Below are 20,509 nucleotides of genomic sequence, written 5' to 3'. Positions count from 1 at the left end.
ATGATCCCCTTGGTGAACTAGTTTGAGTTTCTATGTGTTGGGTTTTGTCTGTTTTTTGGGGGGTTTGGGTTGGTGGGTTTTTGGTTTGGAGGTTTTATTGGGGTTTTTGTTGGTTTGGTTTTATGTTTGGTTGGGGGTTTTTTTGTTTAGTTGTTTTTTTTAAATATTTGCAGATGTTCCAGAGGAGATACTTTTCACTTGAGTACATCAGGTAAGATAAAATAACTGGGCGCTATCCTATGTCTAATGATTTTTTAAATCCAGATTAAAAAACAGTGAAATTAAAATAGAAAGTTCTAAATAAAACCCACAAAGAACCCCAATCTAAGCACAGAAAACCACTGCAGTGAGGTAGAACAGGCTTTTTAAATATAATTGGTGAAATGAAAATTAAGAGATTTTTTTTTTTTCCCCTAGATTTGAGGGAGTTTCTACATATTGCTTTTATTTCATCTGGATATATTTTTTTTCAGATAACAAAGGTGTGCAGTAATAAAAAGTTGCATGGTAAGTTTAACGGTTTCTAATGTGTCGGTTGTTTAACCTAGCTTTAATAGTGAGATTTTTTTTTTTTTTTTTTTTTTTTTACACCAGTAGTGCTGCTTTTTGACAAATCATTATAGGTAAGGGAAAAGTACGGAGTTAAATGGTTTTAACTGACCTTAGTTGGAAGAGTATACTTTCCATCAGGTAGAGGAACACTCTGAACACCTCCACACGTGCCACATATGAAAGCTAGCTTAGTGCACAGAGGCTTAATGTTACTGACACGCACAACAGTACCACGCAAGGCAATATATTTTCCATAGCAGTTGGCCCGAACGTTTTTCAGCTGAGTTAGTGGATCATAGTTGTACACCCTATACAAAAGTTAAGCATTAACATTTTGAAAGCTTACCATATTTAAGTGCAGGACAAACAGCGCGCCCCCCCCCCCCCCCCCCCCCCAAATACAACCAAAAGAATCTCACACCCAACAACAAAAAACAAACAAATTACACACTAATTATTAACAATAATCCAGAGCAATGGTTAGAAACACTTTGTCTGTGGACCCATGTTATAGTCTTTGATTCCTGTTCTAGAAAGCAGTGTGACATTTAATGTTCCCCAAGGGTATATACATCAACAGCTGTACAGCTTGTTTATAGAGTGACACTTCCCTCCTGTAAACAACAGAAATTACTTTATAGTCATCTATAACCATCTCTTTAAATTATTTCAGATTAAGACCAGTGTTTAGACTTGAAACACAGAAGGATCAAAGATTTGTTATGCCTATGCTCCAAAAGGAAGGGTGAGTTTTCATGTTTCAAGGACATAAGAATCTGTCATCAGGAACAACACACTGCACCTTGTTAAGGACAACAAAGAATACATAGCCAAATCATTCAGAATAACAAACTTTAAACACAATCATTGATCATGGAATGGACCTGATGTGATTGTCTAATCAAACAGGGGCAGATAGAGCAGGTTGTCCAGGTACATATCTAGTTGTCTTGAATACGTTCAGGGATGGAGACTACACCACTTCTCTCACAGTAGAAGAGCATTTTCTTATGTTCACATGGAATTCTACGTTTTTAAATTTGTACCTACTGTCCCTGGTCCTGTAACTCAGCACCAATGAGAGGAGTCTGACTCCTGAAATCCAGGGTTTTCCCTGCTTCAAACCCTGAACAGCACCATTTCGTTTTCAACCCTGTCTACGCAGCAGAACCATTTCAGGAGCATATTTCACTGACTTACTGAATACCTTCCTCTACAGGAAAATGGTCCTTAACTCAGAATTTGAGAGCTTGTACATACCTTTTTTGGCCACAGGTTTTTCCTAAACACATTCTACTGTGTAATTAAAAGGGTTCAGTTTTATAACAATGCAAAACTTAAAAATATATCCTAGTGCTACAGGTCCCCAAACTAAATCCACCTGTCATGCCAAAATATGGGGCTATACCACACTAAGCCATCACCAGTTGGGAGTTAAAAAAAAAAAAAAAAAGTAATTTTAACTCAAATAGGGCATATACTTCCAGTCCCCCTCAGACTTCTGAAGTCAGTGACACCATTACTTCTAATAAAGGAAAAAAAAAATCATGTTAAGGGCATTAAACTGAAAGGAACTCACTAAACTCATTAAAACTCAAAGGAAATCACGTTTTATAACAGTAATTATGATTCTTGCAAGTACATACTTATTCAGAATTAGTGTAACCTCAGCTTCTTAATTTCAAATTAAAGTTTGATTAATTATAATTAATATTCTTGAGACTGTCTACCAGTAATCATTTAACAGATTTAAGCTAATACGAAAAAACATATCCTCATACACCACTGTGAAAACATCCACACAAGGAATAGTTAATACTACTGGCAGTAGTTTTTGTCTACAAAATCAGCCTCCTTACAAAGACAAGCCTTTTGCTAATAAAAACAATAATCACTTCCCAACTTCTTCAGTAAACAGCAGAAACTCAAATAGTGGTGGTTTTAATCAATACATGTTTCATAGAATAGTTGTTCTACTTTTAAGTTACTTCTCTACTTAGAAGCTTTTCTAGTTACAAGCTGTTTGTTCAACTTAGAAGCAGGTTTCATTTCACTTTTTTCTTCACAAAGGCAATTTAGCCTTTATCACGGTGAGGAAAAAAACAAATAGATCTTCCTGGAAAAAAACCCCAAATACTCAATGCCCATTACCTAGCATGAATGAGAGGCACATTTATTATAGGTTCTCCCTCAAGCGGTAATCCTTCCTGCACCTGCAGCTCTGCAGCGTGCCTTTCAAGGTCCTTTGTTAGCACCTAGACAGAAGAGAAAGGCAGCCACCAATGCAGCGTGTCATGCAACATGGATTCCATTTGCTACACAATTTGATTACCATCCCTTACAATCAGATCCCCCACCTAAAAAGCTCTCTGCTGTCCAGTGACCCCCCAACTAAACAGTGTTTTTCTGCTTTTGAGCAGTTTTAAGCTTCGCTTCAAATGGAATTTAAAATTATTTGTTGGGTTTGGGTTTTTTCATTAAAAAAAAAAAAAAGCAGACAACCATTTTTAATGCTGTGGTCAACCTGTGTTTTGTTTGACTACAGCACAAACATCTGAAAACTTGTCTGTCAACAAGCAGCGAAATGCTACTTGAAGAGACATTGAACAGAGCCAGAATTCCTGAATCTGCTCACCCACCAGTCGTGGTTCTGCTGCATGAGGTGGGACACACAGCACAGATATCTCACATTAAAAAAACAAAACAAAACAAACCAGGAATTAGAACTCCCAATGGGGAGTAACATAAGTGTTAGAACTACATTGAGTCTTAGTCAACTGTATGAATGATGAATAAGCAAAATGCACGAAGACCGAAGCATTTTTGAAACGTGATTTTGTGGGCCATACAGAAATGGTGGAGAGATGGAGGAGTGTGAGTTTTAAATAAACAGTAATTTCCTGTAAGAGACAAAACATAGAGGCAATGATGTTAAAACCCCCTAAATCTAATTCCCCGATTCTTTTTCATTATGAGGGTTACACTTCTCTGTATTAGAACATCATATTTACCTGATGAATTGCCAGACCCATACAGTGCAGTATCTTCTCAGGCATATCCCTTAACTCAGTAGATATATTTGGTATTGATTTAGTCAATTCTCTGTCTTGTATTAGTTCCTTATAATCCACGAGAATACTTCCTTTTCTTTCTATTTCATCCTGTGAAACATTTTGTTATAAAATACACTTCAAATTATCAACACAAGACATCCAAATCACATCATAAATGTTTCATTATGTTTGATGGAGAAAACACACAAAATTTGTAGTGTTATTGTATCAACAATAGGCTGTTGGAGTGCGATATGGTTTGTTTTGCTTTTACCTTATCATAAAGCTCAATGCGTTGCATGAAAAACTTTTCAAAGGCTTGGGTCTTCTGGACAAAAGGAGACCTGTCAGCATAAGCTAATTAAAAACATGCCTCATTAGTAACTGACAGAAATAATTATTTCCATTTAACAAAATACATAAACAGGCAATTTCTCTGCCACTCTTTTTCTGCATTCTAAAACTGAGGAAGATGATAGATCTCTACAGTATCACAATAATATTCTATTAAAGACTTACTACAAAACAGAACTTTGTCCAAGGTGACACAGGAAAAAACACATAGGATCAAGAAAAGTACAGCAGAGGTATGTACATTCAAGTCTTTGATAGACTACAGGTTTTGTGTGGCTAACTGAACGGGTTCAAGAAAGATCATGTTTTACAATATTCAAGATTCCTTTCCAAGGTTTGGAGCCCACTGAGACTACAGTGTGCCACAAGATTAAAATCTCTATTGTGCTCATGTTTTTATATAACAAATAAGAACTTCAGTTGTATTCTGTTGAACTTGTGCCCTCTACTTATATGCAATTCTAGAAAAAGTGGAATAAAATACTTGCTACATGTAATTTTGGTTTAAAAATACCTTCAGAGAAATAAAGCTTCCAGCCCTTATAGGGAATAAACTGGTCCAAGGTTGACTGGACTAGTCGAGGTCTTGCTACAAAAAAACCCAAAACAAACAAAAAATAAAATTAAAATGGGGATTAAAACAACATGGATAGTAAAACTTCACAAGTTTTATTCTCAGTGATTCCTTTGAGCACTGGGAGGCAAACGGCTGTATTTGCTTAGCGCAAAAGTAGTTCAAAAGAAAGGCTTTTTATTATGGCTTCGGAGAATAGGTGGTAGAAGCACAGGAATAAACTCACTGGGTTCGGGTATTCTTCTCCACTGTCCCTTCTGTCCTCTGCCTCGCCATCCTCCTCGCCACACGGGAAAGCTCCTTCCCCGGGCGCACCCCCTGCCTCTGAGATCCCTGCTCATCTCGCTCCGCAGGCACCCGCCGGGGGACGCGACGAAACAGAAATTTTACCACAAGATATTGAATTTAAATTAAGGTGACTTGCCGGGGGGCACTGAAGACCCTGAGGTACTTCCAAGGCCCTACTCACCCTCTCCCGACCCCAGGCGGGCAGAGAGGAACCCCGTGAAGCGGCCTCGCCGATGAGAGGGCGAAACAACAGCACCACTCACCAGAGATTTTACCCCACGCGATGCACCACCGCCGCCAACACCGCCGCCGCCAACACCCTAAACACCCTCAACACCGCCAACACCGCCAACACCACCACCGCCGCCACCAACGCCTCCACCAACTCCGCCATCGTCGCCTCCCCCTGAGGAGAAGGTAACCGTCGTCCCCTCAGTGTTCTATTTTGGCGCCAAACGCCCCTTCCAGCGCCGCAGCCAATCCTGAGGGCCTATGTGGCGCCGCCGCGCACCAGGGGGCGGGGCCCGCGTGCCCTCATTGGCCTGCCCTTTCCCTTCCCGGTCCCGCCCACTCGGGGCTGGCCGAGCCTCATTGCGCAGGCGCTTCCCCACTCCGCCTTGTCGCTGGCCGGCCAAGGGAGCGCAGGCGCAGTCCCCGACCCCCCTGTTTCCCCCCACCTCCCCCCCCACGCGACGGCGGTGCGCACGGCGATGGCGGGCGGGCTCGGCTCGGGCCCGCGCATTCGTGAGGGGGATTGCGCTGTCCTGAAGCGGGATGATGTTTTCAAAGCGGTTCCCGTGCTACGGCGGAGGTGAGGGGCGGCCCGGGGCTTTCGATCCTGCTTGTCACCTCCCCCCGCCTCGGGCGAGGTTGGCGTTTAGTCCTTTCCCAACCCCCCCCCAACCCGTGAGGGGGCTCTAACTTGCGGCGCGCGGCCCCGCCTGAGGGAAGGGGGGTCCCTCCCGGTGCGACCTCCCTAGTTTTCCTGCTGTGAATCAGAACATCCGGCCTCGCTAAGCCGGTGGGTGACAGGCAGCATGGAGGATGTTAGTGCTGTGTTCCCGTGACAAAAAAAAAAAAAAAACAAAAAAAACCCAAACAAACAAACAAAAAATACCCAGACAAATTCCTGGCTGCTTTTTTTTTTTGCAAAAATTTGAAAGATACTTAGGATGGTTTTGTGTTACTATAGTCAAACCGGTGTCGATGGAAGAGCAGAGGCGCAGCAGCATCAAGCGCGTGCCTTCATCATACTTACCTCGCTGTGGCGTATAATTTCTGCGACATGCAGCCTTGTTTTGTTACATAGGGACTGGCTTGAGTGTTTTCGTCGCTGTCAGACTGTAGGAAGATGCTAGCTATCAGCGCTGGATAGCTCCTGCTCGGGAGAGGATGCTATGAAAGGTCTCCTATTTCTTTTTCCTAGGCTAACTGGCATAGCAAGAACTGCCTGCACCCCTGCAGGAAATACTGTAATCAGTGGACACAGCCTGGGCTCTTCCCATTGCAGCAGACAATTTTATAGACCAATGTGTAGAAGTCAGTATTGGGTAATGTGGCCAGACATCTGATTCAGTAGCGTGGAGATTTAAAGGTACTATGCTTGAATGAGACTGGTTGAAAAATGGCACAGCTCAGACCTAGGATTTGGGGAGTGCTTGGCTATTGGCAGGACTAATGTTCACCCGTAGAACCTGGCACCAAAATCAGATCGTTACTCTGTTAGCCTGCAGAGCACTGCCAAGATGTGTTCATTAGGTCCATCTTCGGTTTTGGTTTAAAACCTCTACTATAAAAGAAAAAAATAAAAAAGTCGAGTAAAAATTCACACAGGAAACTCAGTAACTTTTGCATTTAGTTTTTCTGTAATCTGATGAGAACAAGAACATGTGACAATAGCTGTGGTTGGATATTCTGTTTAGAATGGCCATCAAAATGAAATTTGAGCACAAGCACACAATATCTAGCTAAATTCGTTTCAGTCATATCAATGCTTTTATAGTCATTTATTAGTCTTTTAAAATCTGTGTTGGCAGGGATTAATAGACTTTATGTGAGTGACTATAATGTCATTAAATTTTTATTATGAGGATGTAATGGCTGTGACAAAACTTTATTCTTATGCTTTGTTTAAATTCTGGATTGCATTTGGGGATACAAGTAATGCCATGTGTAAAACATACATGAATTGCACACTTAAGTCAGTAGAAAACTGGAAATAGCTTTTTTGCTTAGCTTCAGAATTAGTAGTGAGTATAATCAGCGTAATGACAGCTCATATTGGTAACTTTTGATTCTAATATGAGTGTGGCATCTACACTGGTACCTGTTTGACTTGACAAGATCGGCATTTCTCTGGTCAGCAAGGAAACCTTTGTAGGTCATCCTGAAAGTTAAAGGCTTTGTGGATCCTCTTTTGTGTGAAGAAAGAAAAATACAAACCTCCCTTAGTGCAATCAAAATGAAAGGAATAATAAAATCCTTTTATTTTTTTTTTCTTGTATTAAACATTTCTAGAATTATAAGACACTCTCTGCTGTCTGTTTTCTTTGTAGTCTTTTGGCAAATGTTATTTCAAAGGAGCTCTGCAAAATACAGGTTCATGCTCATCTATTTGCACTAATCTGCGTGACCCTGCCTAGATTTAATATACTTTAGATTAATTTAATTCCTTGCCTTGTTCTGACTATAGCTGCCAAAAACGGTACTGTATAATTCAAGTGCTATGGTCTTATTTTATCTGCCATTTTAGAATTCTTTTGAACGGAAAAAAAAAAAAATTCTTACTGTATGCTCTATTTAAGTTCTTTGTTCTTTTCCTAACCGGTTTCAGTTTAATGTGGATTTGTGGTTAATTTGACTTTTTGTGCTTGTGCTGGTTTTCTACAAGGATATAGATAAAAATGGCATATATGAAGCTACAGTTTAGTTTCAACCATTGTGGGTTTCAGACATAGTAAAAACAATGCTTTTAATATCATTAACTTTCTTATTTCAGAAAAATAATTTTTGAGAAGCAGTGGTTCTATCTGGATAATGCCATTGGACATATTTATGGAACTACATTTGAAGTAACCAGTGGTGGAAACCTTCAGCCAAAGCAAGAGTTGGAAGAGACTACCACAGGTAGTGCAGAGGATTGGCTGGTATTTGGAAAAATGAGTTCCAATTAATTTGTTTCTTTGATAAGACCACAGATGATGGAAAACCTTTCTATTAATCATTTGTTAACATTACTTATATTCTTTCTGTCATAAAAGTGCATGGTTTTGTCTTGATCTGCTGTTTCACTAGTCGTGTAACAATAAGCTTTTTAACAGGGGAGAAAATCTGAACCTTAGTTTGGGTGAATATCTATATGCTAAGGTGTATTTTATGTATCATTTCATTGATTGCCTAGGCAATACTTTGCAAGGCCATGAAGCATGTGGGTTTAATCCTGAGAAGTCTGCTTTCTGTGAAATTAAAATCATATGTTTCTCCAACTTCAAGATATTTAGAGTTAGATTTTACAAATATATATTCTTTTCCTTTAGAAACAAAAGAAGCAGGTACAGATAATCGTAACATAGTTGACGATGGAAAGTCTCAAAAACTGACTCATGATGACATAAAGGCTTTGAAGGACAAGGGTATTAAAGGACAGGTAAAAATAAGGTTTTGGTGTCATTTCTGTGCTACCTTGATGGTTACATTTTAGTTTATGAAATAGGCTATTCTTTTTATCGGTACATAGACTTCAGTGCTTTTTTTTCTTTGTTCTTCTGCTCAAGTCATGTGTTTCCTAAAGGTCTGTTTTTACAAAAATGCAAAAGCTATTTTCAGAGAGAACTTCCTTTAGGGCTGGCAACTTTGTCAACAGAGAGTAAAGTATGAATTTTATCGGCATCAGAAGTCAGACAAAAAGAAATACTAAAACTGTTAAGGAATACAGCTTATATAATCACCTTTTAGTTTTCTTTGTTTATAAGATTCAAAATACCGTTTATATGTTACAAACCTATTAAAATTGTGTAATAATTAAACTACGGAAGGTGTAGGAAAGGATTATGGATAAATGCCAAAGTATTAGTAAGTAACACTGTGTAACAAATGTACTCTCAGTGTGCCGTGGGCAGTACCTACTAGACACGTGATGCCTGTGTTTTATCTGCACCTCAAGAGATCAGTTCTGTTAGAAAAGGGATTGGTTTTTACCCTGCGCTTTGTCAAAAAGTGAGGCCATCTTAAATGTTAATAAACCATCGCAGCCAGTTCTGTTCTGCACATATTATCAGGCAAAATCCTCTCTCATCTTTGGTTTACCCTTTCTAATAAAAAGAAGAAATTGTTCATGCTTTCATCTCTTTGCATCTTGCTGTTTGCTGCTGCTCTTCAGAGCAGCCGTTCTGCTTTTTCCTGCATTTAATAATGGACGGGTCCAAGGAGTTTAGAATGGTATTTCTTCTGTTTGCGTAGCTGTGCTGCCTGTTGTGTTACCTCTCTGAGAAGAATGTACTAATCCATCTGATAGCTTTGATGTTTTCTATACGTTCTCATTATCCGTGGCAGATGATCACTCTGGCTTTTCTGTATGTCCTCAGCATGTCCGTGCCATACCTCTACGGTACTTTTATTTGAAGTTATTAAAATATCCTATTTTAATAGGATATTTTATTCAGAGTTTGTTAACTCTGGTTTCTGAACTGTAGCTGAATATTCATTTTAAACTGTTATATTAGCAGCAAGAGATACTATTCTTCCATAAATGTCTGGTAAAATCTGAACTCATGTTTGTGAACGACATGTCTTTGTGATGCAGGCTTAGTTTGGAGATGATTTGTTATTTGCAATAAAACAACCTTAGTGTTAATGGGGTTTGATTTCCCTTCACTTCCCAAATCCTTCCCAACTCCTGAGGGATAAGTGTTGGGATGAAGACATGAAGTGGCACATACTCCCAGGGCATTGCCTAGTGCTGCAGCTTCCTTTTGGCTTTTGTTTACCCTAGAGAAATATTCCCCAGTTTCCTCACTGTAAATTATACTGGAATAAATAATTAAACAACAACAACATATGTTGTTGAAACAATAATTAAACAAACAACAACAACAACAAAAAAAAACAACCCACAAAAAACCCCAAACAAACAACAAAACAACCCAGATACGGCATTTAACTTTTTCCAGGAGTAAGGCAAAAAAAGAAAGATGCGCTGTTTCACACTGTTAATAATACATTTTAAGTGTTTGAAGGACTTCAAGAAATAATGGCCTGAAAAGCAGCGATAGCAAGTGAGAAGTGCTGTATTTTGGAGCAGGTTCTTAAAGCACAATGGGAGATGCAGTGTCCACATTGAAAATACTTTTTTTTTTTTTTGTCATTTCTTGCCCCAAACTCCTGTGAAGCCAGGTTATACGACTGGTCTTCCTGCATGTTTAATAGAAACTTACAGTTTTAGCAGTTAAACTGCTCTGTTTGCAACCACCAAAATCGCACTCTGCAGCATTTGTTCTTGTATTGCAGGTATGGAGACAAACCCTGAGCAATGCAAGAATATTTTTGTTGGAGGTCTTAATGGTCAGCTGGAACCTGACAATATGGGGAAGAGCTGGATTGGCAAAGGGAGGAGATTAGAACAAGGAGACCAGGAAGTAAAAACTGGAATTCTGGGAAAACCTGGGAGCTAGAGAAGGAAGAAGTCAGGGGAAATAGTAAATGCTAAGGAGTTTGCCATTGTGCAAGGAGGTGGTACAGGAGTCTAGCACAATTTAGGAGGCAAACGAAATTAACTGGGTACGGGTGATGTCTGATAAATAGCCAGAGTGTATGGGAAGAACTAGCACGAGATGGAAAAAAGACACCCTCAGAGATAGCAAAGCTAAAGTCAGACAAGAGACCCGAAGAGGAAAGCGGCAGTTGGATTAAAGTGAATATAACAGGTGCCATCAGGTTCCTTGGTTTGTTTTTGTAAAATATTTTTGCCCGTAGAGCCTCACACAAGACTTGGGGTACCGTCGTGCAATCCAGTTACTATGGGGAATGTTAGACTGACAGAGTCAGTCAGTTGTTCCATAGTAACTGACAATAAACATGACTGCCTCATTCTAAATACAGGATAATTACAAGTAGCTAATCACTTAAAAAGCAGGGTTGTCTCATTCACATTCAGCATAGGAGAAGGATATTTTCGGTGCTGAGGCTTCACAGCAAGGGCTGAAGTAATGACTTGCTGCTGCTGAAAGGAACAATCCTGCTTTTTCTTCATTTCTGGCCGTACGGGTCTGCCCTCTTAGGAGTTCTGGCACCTACCTGACTCCTTCCTCACAAAATACCCCATTTCCAGGATAAGCATTTTCAATTTTATATTTTTTTGCTGGCATTATGTAGTTAAAAACACTTAGAGACAGAAGTATATGATTAAATTCCTGCACATAGTCAGCGTAGTGCCTCGCTTTTCATGTTGATTAGTAGAAATTTACTTTGCCATTAATGTCAGTAGAAGTTAATGACAGATTGCCTCTACTGGAAGGAAGTATTTTCAGTGTGTTTAAAAAAATACTTTATATGAAATGAATGAGAAATAAATACCAGCTATAATAAAAATAATTTGTCTTTTCCAAGGAAATAGTTCAACAGTTAATAGAGAACAGTACAACATTCAGAGACAAAACAGAATTTGCTCAAGATAAATACATAAAGAAGAAGAAAAAGAAGTAAGTGAATTTTAAAATGTGGAAAACACTTTGTAGTTCTCTAATTTGTTGAGCTTGAAATAAGACTATTCCTATGTGTTTCTTACAGATATGAGGCAGTTATTACAATTGTGAGACCGTCCACTCGCATTCTTTCAACAATGTATTATGCAAGGGAACCTGGAAAAATCAAGTAAGATTTCATTCTGCCTTTTTTTTTTTTTTTTAATAACAGAAAGATATTTTCTTTTTTTTTTTTTTTAATACCTGTATTATACCAGAATATATAATACATTTATTCTGGTCTTCCTGTTAGTGGAACGATTGCAAATTAATGAAACATAATGCAATACAGAAAATTCATCGGTATGGTATTGCAGGAAAGAGGAAAACTCTTTTTACATGCAGCATCAGCTTTTACCATTTCCCTGCCACCACCATCTTGCTAATTACCTAGGTAGACTGAGGCTCTGCATTTTCAGAGGTATCTCTTACCTGGTTTTGGTCAGGGGCCTGTCGTCCCTGCTTTCTGGCTCAGTAATCAAAATAACAAGCCACCTACCAAAAGCAGGATTTTTTTTGTCTTTAATGGGTTAGGAATTCAAAATCATATTCAGTCAGAAGTCTCTAGGATTTACAGACATGTGGTGAACATTGAGGGGTGGGGGCAATGATGACAGAGATCTAGCCACATCTGATTTTTTCTTCTCCTTCCCCCATCTCCTTCCCTTGGCTTTATTTATCTGTTAGGATTAGTTGTCATTTCCTTGGCCGTCAGGGAGTCTCTTCAGTGCAGGTGCTGCTGTCAGTAGAGTTGGGGTTTGATCCTGGATTGCAGGTGGTGCCTGCAACTGCGAAACAGATGAAAATCACTCAGGGTACATTACTGGATTAGGAAATGCATACAAATACCATTTATTCTTTACAAAACTCACATGTCAGAGTAAACAAACAAACAAAAAGATAAGTTTAAAAATTACTTTGACTGGCTTGGCATGGGATGTGTGCTTTATTATGTGCACCCTACTTCATATCCTACTTTTGCTATTTTCTTTGTAAACCTAAATACGTGTTCCCTGCTTGTTGGCTTTGGTTCTAGTCCTTCTTTATTACCAGATGGTTAATTACAAGTTTCCCCATGGTGACTCTGAAGACCACTGATGCTGTTCCTGAAAATCTACCAGTAATCCAACTTTTTTTGGCAGGCTCCTCAGCTGATACGCAGCATGTCTAACTCCAAGAAAACTAATTTGGTATTTCTTAAAACCTTCTGTCTTCTAGCCACTTGCGATATGACACCCTAGCTCAGATGTTGACTTTAGGAAACATCCGTGCTGGCAACAAGATGATTGTAATGGAAACATGTGCAGGCCTTGTGCTGGGCGCGGTGATGGAGCGAATGGGAGGTCAGTAACAACACAGTAGCTTTAGTAATGTACAGACTGAGGGCTTCCTTGAGACTTAAGAAGTAGGCATTGTTGTGATACTTTTAAAAGGCAGTACTTCAAAATACTGTCTCAGTTTTTAAAATCTACTTTTGATGTCTCCAGTATTCAGAGAGATACTTGGTTTTCCACTGGAGAAAGTTGCATTTTGCATATTTCAGTTGGATTTATTTTTTGCTATTTAAAAAACCCATGAAATTTGAAGTTGATACCACTGTATGTAGATGTATATTAGTTTCTGTCTTGGCATCATGACTCTGTGCTCAGAAAAGGCTGTAAGGAGCTTGTATGCAGATTCTTCCCAGGCGCCTGGGAAGTCCAAGAAAAGGAACAGCAGAAACCAGGACTGGTAAGACTGGAATCCAGACAGCCCACAGCACTGAAGATACCGTCATTCCCCTCATTCACTGTGCCAGCTGCAAAATGTGTATTTTAAAAGTAGTATATGACATTTTCTTGAGCACATTCTAGAAGTTCAACTTGGTTCTTCTTTCTCAAACTCAGTTAATTAGTTTTATTGTAAGTCAAACGCACTAGACAGAGGTGACAATTATATCCCAGAATCCTGGAAAAGTAGAAAGTGTGATGTAATACTGCACGCCCTGATGTGCTGTGCGCTGGCCGAGAAGCACACAGGCAGTTACACTACAAATCAGTTATTCGTTTCAGCAACTTTTGGCCATAGGGATACTTTCTGAAGTAAATTAAATAGGATGCAATTCCAGTATAACTACTGCAAGTTCTTTTTAGTATGTTTAAACATCTGGCATCTCTGCAGAGGGGCAGTCTGGATGTTGAAGAAATTCTCTGCCTATTAATGCAGCTGAAATTAGCTTTTATTTATTATTATCAAAACCGCTCCCTAGTGCTAAGTAAGAAATAGTGTAGAAAATCTGTATTTTAAATTCTTAATTAAATTATCTTTTCTCAGTATTTGTCATTACTTACACATTTTGTGCTCATCCTAAATACATGTTTCGTACAGGCATAATCTTTGAGTTACCTTGTCCTTCTGAGTTGCAGTAACTGTTGTCCTTCCAATAAAGATTTTCCACCCTGAGGCGTAGTTCAGCAGCCTGTTAAATTTGATGAAGGCTAGATTAAGAGCAGGCAACTTACTTACCTATTCATAAAGGTATGCTTCATTGGTCCCAGAAAGCCTGGCTTTCCAGTGGTTTTGATTCTTTTGCTCTCATAGGCTATGGATCCATTATTCAGATGTATCCAGGAGGGGGACCTGTTAGAGCTGCTACCAGTTGTTTTGGATTTCCAAAACCTTTTTTCGATAATCTTCATGAATTTCCTCTCAGCAAAGTGGATAGTCTCCTCTCTGGGACATTTTCTACAGAGACTCTGCCTTCAGAACCTGAAGATAACACGCTAGTGGAACAAGAAAGCAATGGATTGGGTGATGAGAAGCAGACTTCCCTACAGGAAACAGAAGAGGAATCTGCTACTGAAGCACCTATGGAGATCAACCAAACAGAAGAGCAAGAAACGATGGACATTAATGCTGAAGATGTAGACTTTAAAGAGAACAAAGAAAAAGAAAAGGAAAATGTAAGAATATTTATTGTGGCTATTCAAGTTTTACAATGTCTATATGCTTGAAATTCTGCTGGCTGAATTAGACATGCTGACATACATCTCCTTCAGGTGTTAGAGTGGAACTGTGGAAGTGGTCTTTTGTCTTACATTAAGCCAGCTAAGATGCAAAAATGAAAATTCAGTCCGTGCAATAAGGATCCATATAGAATTACCAGTTAAAGTGCAAATTATTTGTTTTGTTGTTCAAAGGTTCGGGAAAAGCAAAGAAAACAATGGGAGAGAAGGAAAAAGCTAATAGAAACTGCTGCTTTGTTGAGAGAGAAGAATGCTGATGGGTGAGTTTGTAGTCTGAAAGGTCTTCTGTTTGAAAACGCATCTACAGAAAATTATTTCCTTTGAAACAAATAAAAGCTTTGTTTTAAAAATGCCCTTTTCTTATATTTTTTTAATAATTACAGGCAAGCAGTCAACCCAGGTGTGTCTTGGGTCATGTTTGGTTCTTACCTGGTTGAGATTTTTTGTTATTTAAATGGTTGGAAATTTCATGATTTAAAAGTCATCGTTTCCTGACTAGCTATGCATAAACATAACAACAAAAAAAAAATCTATCCAGAGAAACACAATCCAAGTAGAACTTAATCAAAATGACTGCTGCTAAAAATCACACTGTTCTAATTGGCAAAGTAGAACCGGAGGTTTTAAGTTTGTAAAACTGGAACTAATCTTGTTGGTTTGGGCTTCGATTACTTGGTTTGTTTTCAGAAACTCACTTATTTTTTACACAGGAAGAAGCACGTAACTTCATTTTACCTGCTTTAGTCAGGATCGATTGTTCCCAAGGATCAATTTAACATAAAGATTTAGTATCAGAAATTTAAAACAAAGACGGCAAATACATTCCCAGAAATTCAGCCCCACAATAGTGTGAGAGCACTTGGAGGTTGTGACTTTTTCATAATGTTCTTAGCAAATGCTGAAGTGACTTGAATTAATCAAGTAACATTGATTTAGTTAATTTAATAACATTCATATTCATTTCTTCCTCATAAAAATATTGGCTCACTGGGAATAAAGCCGCTCTGCTTGGATATATTTTAACACACATTTACTGGTGATGTTTATATGCTCGTGTATAATTTTTGTTTTTATTATTACAAAATGTTTTAACTCGCCTAGCACATTTGAGTGGTAGAATTAGCCTTTTCTCTGTATATGCAGAGACAGGTCATCCCATGTCCTCTGAAGCAATAAAATGTTCAGGGAGGCTCGTGGAAGCACTGCACATCTGAGTGGCAGCAGCAACGCCACTGGCGATGCCAGGGGATGACCATTAAGCTGCCTGCACAGTGGCCGTGTTTCGTTACGGTTCTACTGCTGTCCCCAGCACCCGTCGTCATAATTAATGTCTGTGCACTGTCTGGCAAAGGGAAAACTAATATTTGACTTCACTTGATTCTTCCTGTAGTGTAAAACAGTCTATTCAGTTGTTGATTGAGTTGAAGGAAGCCTAATGAGTATTGGTCTCTTGTTCGCTTGCTTTCAATCACTTGTATACTTCTCTTGTCCTTTGTGATGCATGAAAGCTGTAACAAATTATATACTTGAAGGGATGAGTGATTTCTTGCTTTAGGAAGTCTTCAGCACCATGGGGGGAAGAGAAGTTTATGGTTGCCTGAAGGCATCGTCCCCGATTGCTCAGTCAGGATCCCCTCTCTTTAGGAATCTTTTATAGCTGACCGGTTGTTTAGGTCAGGAAGCACAGGGTACATACACTGCAAAACCAGGAAAAATTGGCATGGAATAAAGAAGTGCTTCAGATGAACAACTTGGCAGGTGAGAAGCAGCAGGCAGGTGAGATAGGGGTTTGGTTTGGTTTGGTTTGCAAGGGAGAAATGGGGAAAGGGTAAGTAAAAGCCAGTTAACACTGGAGGTGGGGAGAGAGATTAGGACTTACCGTCAGGGTAAAGAAAAACTGGTCGTTACGTAAAGATGGGCACCAAATTTAGGACAGTTACTTCGTGAGGTCCTGAATTTTTACAGTATTTACTACTTAATGTAGAAGATAATTTTAAATAAAATTATGTCTTCTGTGCTGTTATGTGGTAAAACAGTCCTTCTGGTACACCTATTTGTTCAATTCCATTTATGAGAGTTGAATTCTGTCCTAGGTCTTTGAGGGGGTGAAAAAGGAAGACACTCATTAGAGATTCAGTCTTCTTCTAAAGACAACTTTTTCAAGATAGACTATTACACTTTTCTGATACAATGAAAGCAGCCGTGGGTTTATAGACACTCCATGGGTTCAGAATTAGACTGCCCCCCCTCTCTCTACCTTCCTCTGCCCTTCCTCCTCTTCCTTCTTCCCTCTCAGCCGTTACATTAACTGCAACTGGCCAGCCTGCCTGCTGACAGCAATATGTGCTGCCATATGAGAGAACAGAAATGGATTTTTCAGTCTCTCTCATCTCTCACTTACCTTCCTGTTGTCTGGCAGAGCTCCTGGCAGCGTCAGTGCAGCGCTCCAGGCCTGCTGAGCCACGGGCTGGAGTCTTTTTTCCTTGTGGTCCACTTGGTTAATTAGTGAGCGCAAACTTTTTGAAGGTTGGAACTAGGGTTAAATCTGTAGCCTGCAAGGCCATGGCCAGCAAAAAAAACTGAAGTGGAAACAACTGTAAAAGAATTGTCTCATCCCCTTCTTTCCATTGTGTTTAGAAAATTGAACGTCAATTTTTACCTCCCTTTTGTTAAGTAAATTTGATGGTATCTCCAGTGCTGTACATTCCCCTGGAGGACAAATGTTAATTAATTGATGGGTCTTTTCATATAGTAACTGTATGCTAGAGTAGTAGTTTAATTGTAATTAGTCCATTCTTTATGCAGAAGTACAACTTATGAACTTACTGAATCTTAACCATTTCTTGCAGTATACTTTAGCAGTAATTTTTTGGGGGGGGGTTTTTGGATAAAAACTCTACATACCAGTAGAGAATCTTAAACATCCATAAATACGAATTATGAAATGATACTAAAATGAGGATAAAGAATAAAATATGAAGCCGTTAAGTTGGCAAGGTCGTAATTTCTTCTTTTAATATTTTTAGTCATGCCCATTAGATTGTTTTCTCTTTAAATAACAACTTTTTTTATCTAAAACTGTATTTAATGAAGCTTACCCAGTCTAAAGAATCACAACTGAGCTTACATTCTAAGCAACTACTAGCAGTCACAAAATTTAAATTATGTTTAGACAATGGTCTTAGGGCAGAGAAAGCAGCATGCAGATTCTCAGGTCATAAGAATTATTGTGGAGCTCAGCACAGCTGGAATGAGTGCTGCTGCAGAGCGTTTAATATACTGCACTTCAGGGAACAAGGGCTTTATCCTCTTAATTATGCAAGTAGGAAATCCTGATTTGTTTTTATACTTGGGGAGTTGTTAGAGCCATGAAAACAGGCTGATTAGCAACACTTAGACTATAGTTGATTGCTGTGCTAAGTAGGAGAAAATGTCACTTGATTAATAGGTTTTGGAAGGAGAAAAGTAACGTGTGTGAAATTTCTTTTGCAGCTTAATTGTAGCCAGCAAGTTTCATCCCACTCCTTTATTACTTTCTTTACTGGAATTTGTTGCTCCTTCAAGGCCTTTTGTTGTCTACTGCCAGTATAAAGAGGTAAATCCAGTATGTCACCTTAGCTGTTATAGTTCAAGTTTGAGAATGTTCTGCTGTATAACCTACTATTTGCATTTTTTTAAGCCATTATTAGAATGTTACACAAAGCTGAGGGAACGAGGCGGTGTTATTAACCTAAAGCTGTCTGAAACCTGGCTACGAAACTACCAGGTAAGGATTACAGTAAGCGATTGTCAAAACTGCACAAATACTGGGGAGCAAAACAGTCTGAAGGTAGTTTTTTGCACTGACTGAAACTAGGTATAGTGTCATGCATTTGTTTTTACCTGAGAGCAGTGGGGAAATATTCTGAAGAGCTATAATGCTTCATTGCAACATTTTCAAGTGGAAATACATTAATTTTTTTCTTACAAAGCATTTCAGTTAAACATTTGCTGAAATAGTTGTAGCACACTGACAGATTTAATAGTTGTGCTGCTTTAGTGGCTAGCCTAAAGTGAGGGACAACTCAGTGTCATGTAAGAGAGATGTAGCAAGATATTACTAGAGTTTATTCGTTTCCAGTTGGTTTGATAGCTGAAAAAAAAAAAAAAAAAAGGTGATGTTAAGAATGCTGGTGACTTAGAAAGTCAGTGTCTTCAGATAACACGTTTCCTGGAACTAAAGTAACAAGAATTTTCCGGTCTGGGAACTGCCCAATAAAAACAAGATGAGAGGGGAAAACATCTCCACAGTGAAAAACGTCAGTGCAAGTAACTTTGAGCAAGATGTTTGCAAATGTGCAGCACCCTCTCAGCTATGAAGAAGCAGAAGCGTGTCTGATCTCTAAGCAGCTCACCACCTCTGAAGAGGTTCTTGCATTTTACTGACTTTCTCCTTGCCTGTAGGCTTCTGGAGTGCGTAAGGAATTATTATTTAGGGCAGGACTTAATTCAAGGGTGGCCACGACCACTGCCTATTGATCAGGCACCCAAACCGGGAATGATAGGAGATTCATAGATGAAGATGTTCACACAGGTTGGGCTTGGTGCAGGTCACTGTGTCCAGGTGCAGTTAGGACCAGTACTGCCACATCTCCTGGGTGCAGGAAAATTAACTTAGAGCCATGGTGGCAGTCCTAGCAAGGAGGAAGTGTAACTGAAGAGAAAGCATTTACAGAAAAGTATGTCGTAGCTGAAAGTGATGGTGCATTGCTGCATCTTACCTTAGGGTAGCTCCATAAAGATTACAGTGACAAAAGTGGAAATTACTGTATTACTCCTCACTGTTTTGTTAGACCAACGGTGGTTTCTTGCAGAGCACACCAGTTCTGAACACATTAATGAGGCTTTCATGCATCCCAAACCTTGACTTCATAATTTTGCTGGAAATGCCATGAAGAGCTAATCAATAGGGCAGTAGCCTATATTCTTACATATCTCTATAACCAGTTTCTGGTATGCAGATACTTTGCCCTTTAAAGATAAATACACTTTCCAAATGTCTGTTTGTTGTGGTGGCTGGAAAAAAAAAAAAAAATTACATCTTATACTGTAAGTTTAAATTACACAATTTGATGCGCACGTAGCGAGTGAGTTTTTACAGACACTTAGAGTTTGGTTTGGTTTGTTTTGGGTTTTGATTTTTTAAAAGGTCTTACCGGATCGAAGCCATCCAAAGCTGACGATGAGTGGAGGTGGAGGGTACCTTCTATCTGGTACAACTGTTGTCTTGGATAAGGGCAAATCTGATTCCAGTAATTTAGAAGCGCTGAAGATGGAAGAGCCGTCAACTAAAAGATGCAAAGTTCAAGACCTTCCTTGTTAACATTTGAAGAATTGCTTTGATTTTTAGATCTCAGGAGTCTTACTGTTAGTAAAACAACAAGTATACTTTCTGTGCTCTTGACAGCACAGAAATTGTACCTGTCACACACCTGTCAGCAAAAAGCAGCAGAACTGTGTGGTAGGAAGGATTGTCTCACTCTGAACCAGTTTCCATGATCAGAATAAGAAAAACCCTTGGAAGCAAAAATCCCCCTGAAAACGCACTGACTTCAGAAAGAAGAGGAAGCATCATTCTGATTGCTTGTTGCCAGAAGTGGATATGACGAAGGCATCTTTTTAAAGGTCGAGCCCAAATCAAGACATCTAACTTAGCTTCCCGTTCTCTCAGAGCAGCATCAGGGTGAAACATCCTACGTGGTGATCTGCTCCTTATTTGGACACCGAACCCAGCCACGTTTAGTAACGTGAGGAAGTGGAATGAACTGCAAAAATGCTACACTTTTCTTTCCAGAAGAACAATAGAGAATACTAATACCAGAACTTTACAGCATGACCCATGTTTTCCTGAAATCCAGAAGAGAAAGTGCATGTTCATAAATTAAAATACCAAATATTTAAACAGAA

General features: G+C 39.2%; 2 protein-coding genes and 2 long non-coding RNA genes across 10 annotated transcripts in view; 1 reads left to right on the top strand and 3 right to left on the bottom strand.

Moving 5' to 3' along the window:
• The window catches only part of LOC122154316 (DNA helicase MCM8-like), an 18,229-nt gene extending 12,005 nt beyond the window's left edge, over positions 1–6,224 (bottom strand). For 2 of the 4 annotated variants that reach the window (XM_042801784.1, XM_042801801.1), the window contains exons 1-6: positions 4,760–5,145; positions 4,474–4,548; positions 3,880–3,962; positions 3,564–3,713; positions 2,704–2,807; positions 662–860 (exon numbers count right to left, since the gene is read on the bottom strand). In XM_042801784.1, the coding sequence (XP_042657718.1) occupies positions 662–860; positions 2,704–2,807; positions 3,564–3,713; positions 3,880–3,962; positions 4,474–4,548; positions 4,760–4,874 (726 nt within the window). In that variant the 5' untranslated portion in view covers positions 4,875–5,145. Of the gene's footprint in view, positions 1–661; positions 861–2,703; positions 2,808–3,563; positions 3,714–3,879; positions 3,963–4,473; positions 4,549–4,759; positions 5,157–6,079 lie in introns of those variants that run through there. The other 2 variants (XM_042801795.1, XM_042801788.1) reach the window with 2 other exon arrangements.
• Positions 5,437–20,509, top strand: LOC104367859 (tRNA methyltransferase 6 non-catalytic subunit). 4 transcript variants are annotated; one of them, XM_042801876.1, is made up of 11 exons: positions 5,437–5,632; positions 7,820–7,947; positions 8,358–8,467; positions 11,425–11,516; positions 11,605–11,688; positions 12,777–12,901; positions 14,289–14,500; positions 14,738–14,823; positions 18,056–18,158; positions 18,243–18,329; positions 19,752–20,509. In XM_042801876.1, exons 1-11 carry the CDS (start codon positions 5,532–5,534, stop codon positions 19,923–19,925), a joined length of 1,302 nt encoding a protein of 433 aa, XP_042657810.1. In that variant the 5' UTR covers positions 5,437–5,531; the 3' UTR covers positions 19,926–20,509. The 4 variants fall into 4 exon arrangements, with proteins under 4 accessions (XP_042657810.1, XP_042657798.1, XP_042657820.1 ...); XM_042801864.1 differs by having other exon boundaries at positions 5,439–5,632; positions 14,139–14,500; XM_042801886.1 differs by lacking the exon at positions 8,358–8,467 and adding an exon at positions 6,248–6,415 and having other exon boundaries at positions 5,519–5,632; positions 14,139–14,500.
• On the bottom strand, positions 11,705–14,132 carry LOC122154320. Its single transcript, XR_006166208.1, has 2 exons — positions 13,944–14,132; positions 11,705–12,346 (listed from the first exon to the last, which is right to left on the bottom strand). It is a non-coding gene; the product is annotated as an uncharacterized LOC122154320 (long non-coding RNA).
• On the bottom strand, positions 14,495–18,045 carry LOC122154321. The gene is made up of 2 exons (XR_006166209.1): positions 16,965–18,045; positions 14,495–16,658 (listed from the first exon to the last, which is right to left on the bottom strand). It is a non-coding gene; the product is annotated as an uncharacterized LOC122154321 (long non-coding RNA).

Source organism: Tyto alba, unplaced genomic scaffold (genome assembly GCF_018691265.1).
Source record: "Tyto alba isolate M040663 unplaced genomic scaffold, T.alba_DEE_v4.0 Super-Scaffold_100000100052, whole genome shotgun sequence".
In the NCBI taxonomy this organism is placed as follows: domain Eukaryota; kingdom Metazoa; phylum Chordata; class Aves; order Strigiformes; family Tytonidae; genus Tyto; species Tyto alba.
This window is presented reverse-complemented; position numbering and strand designations above follow the sequence as displayed.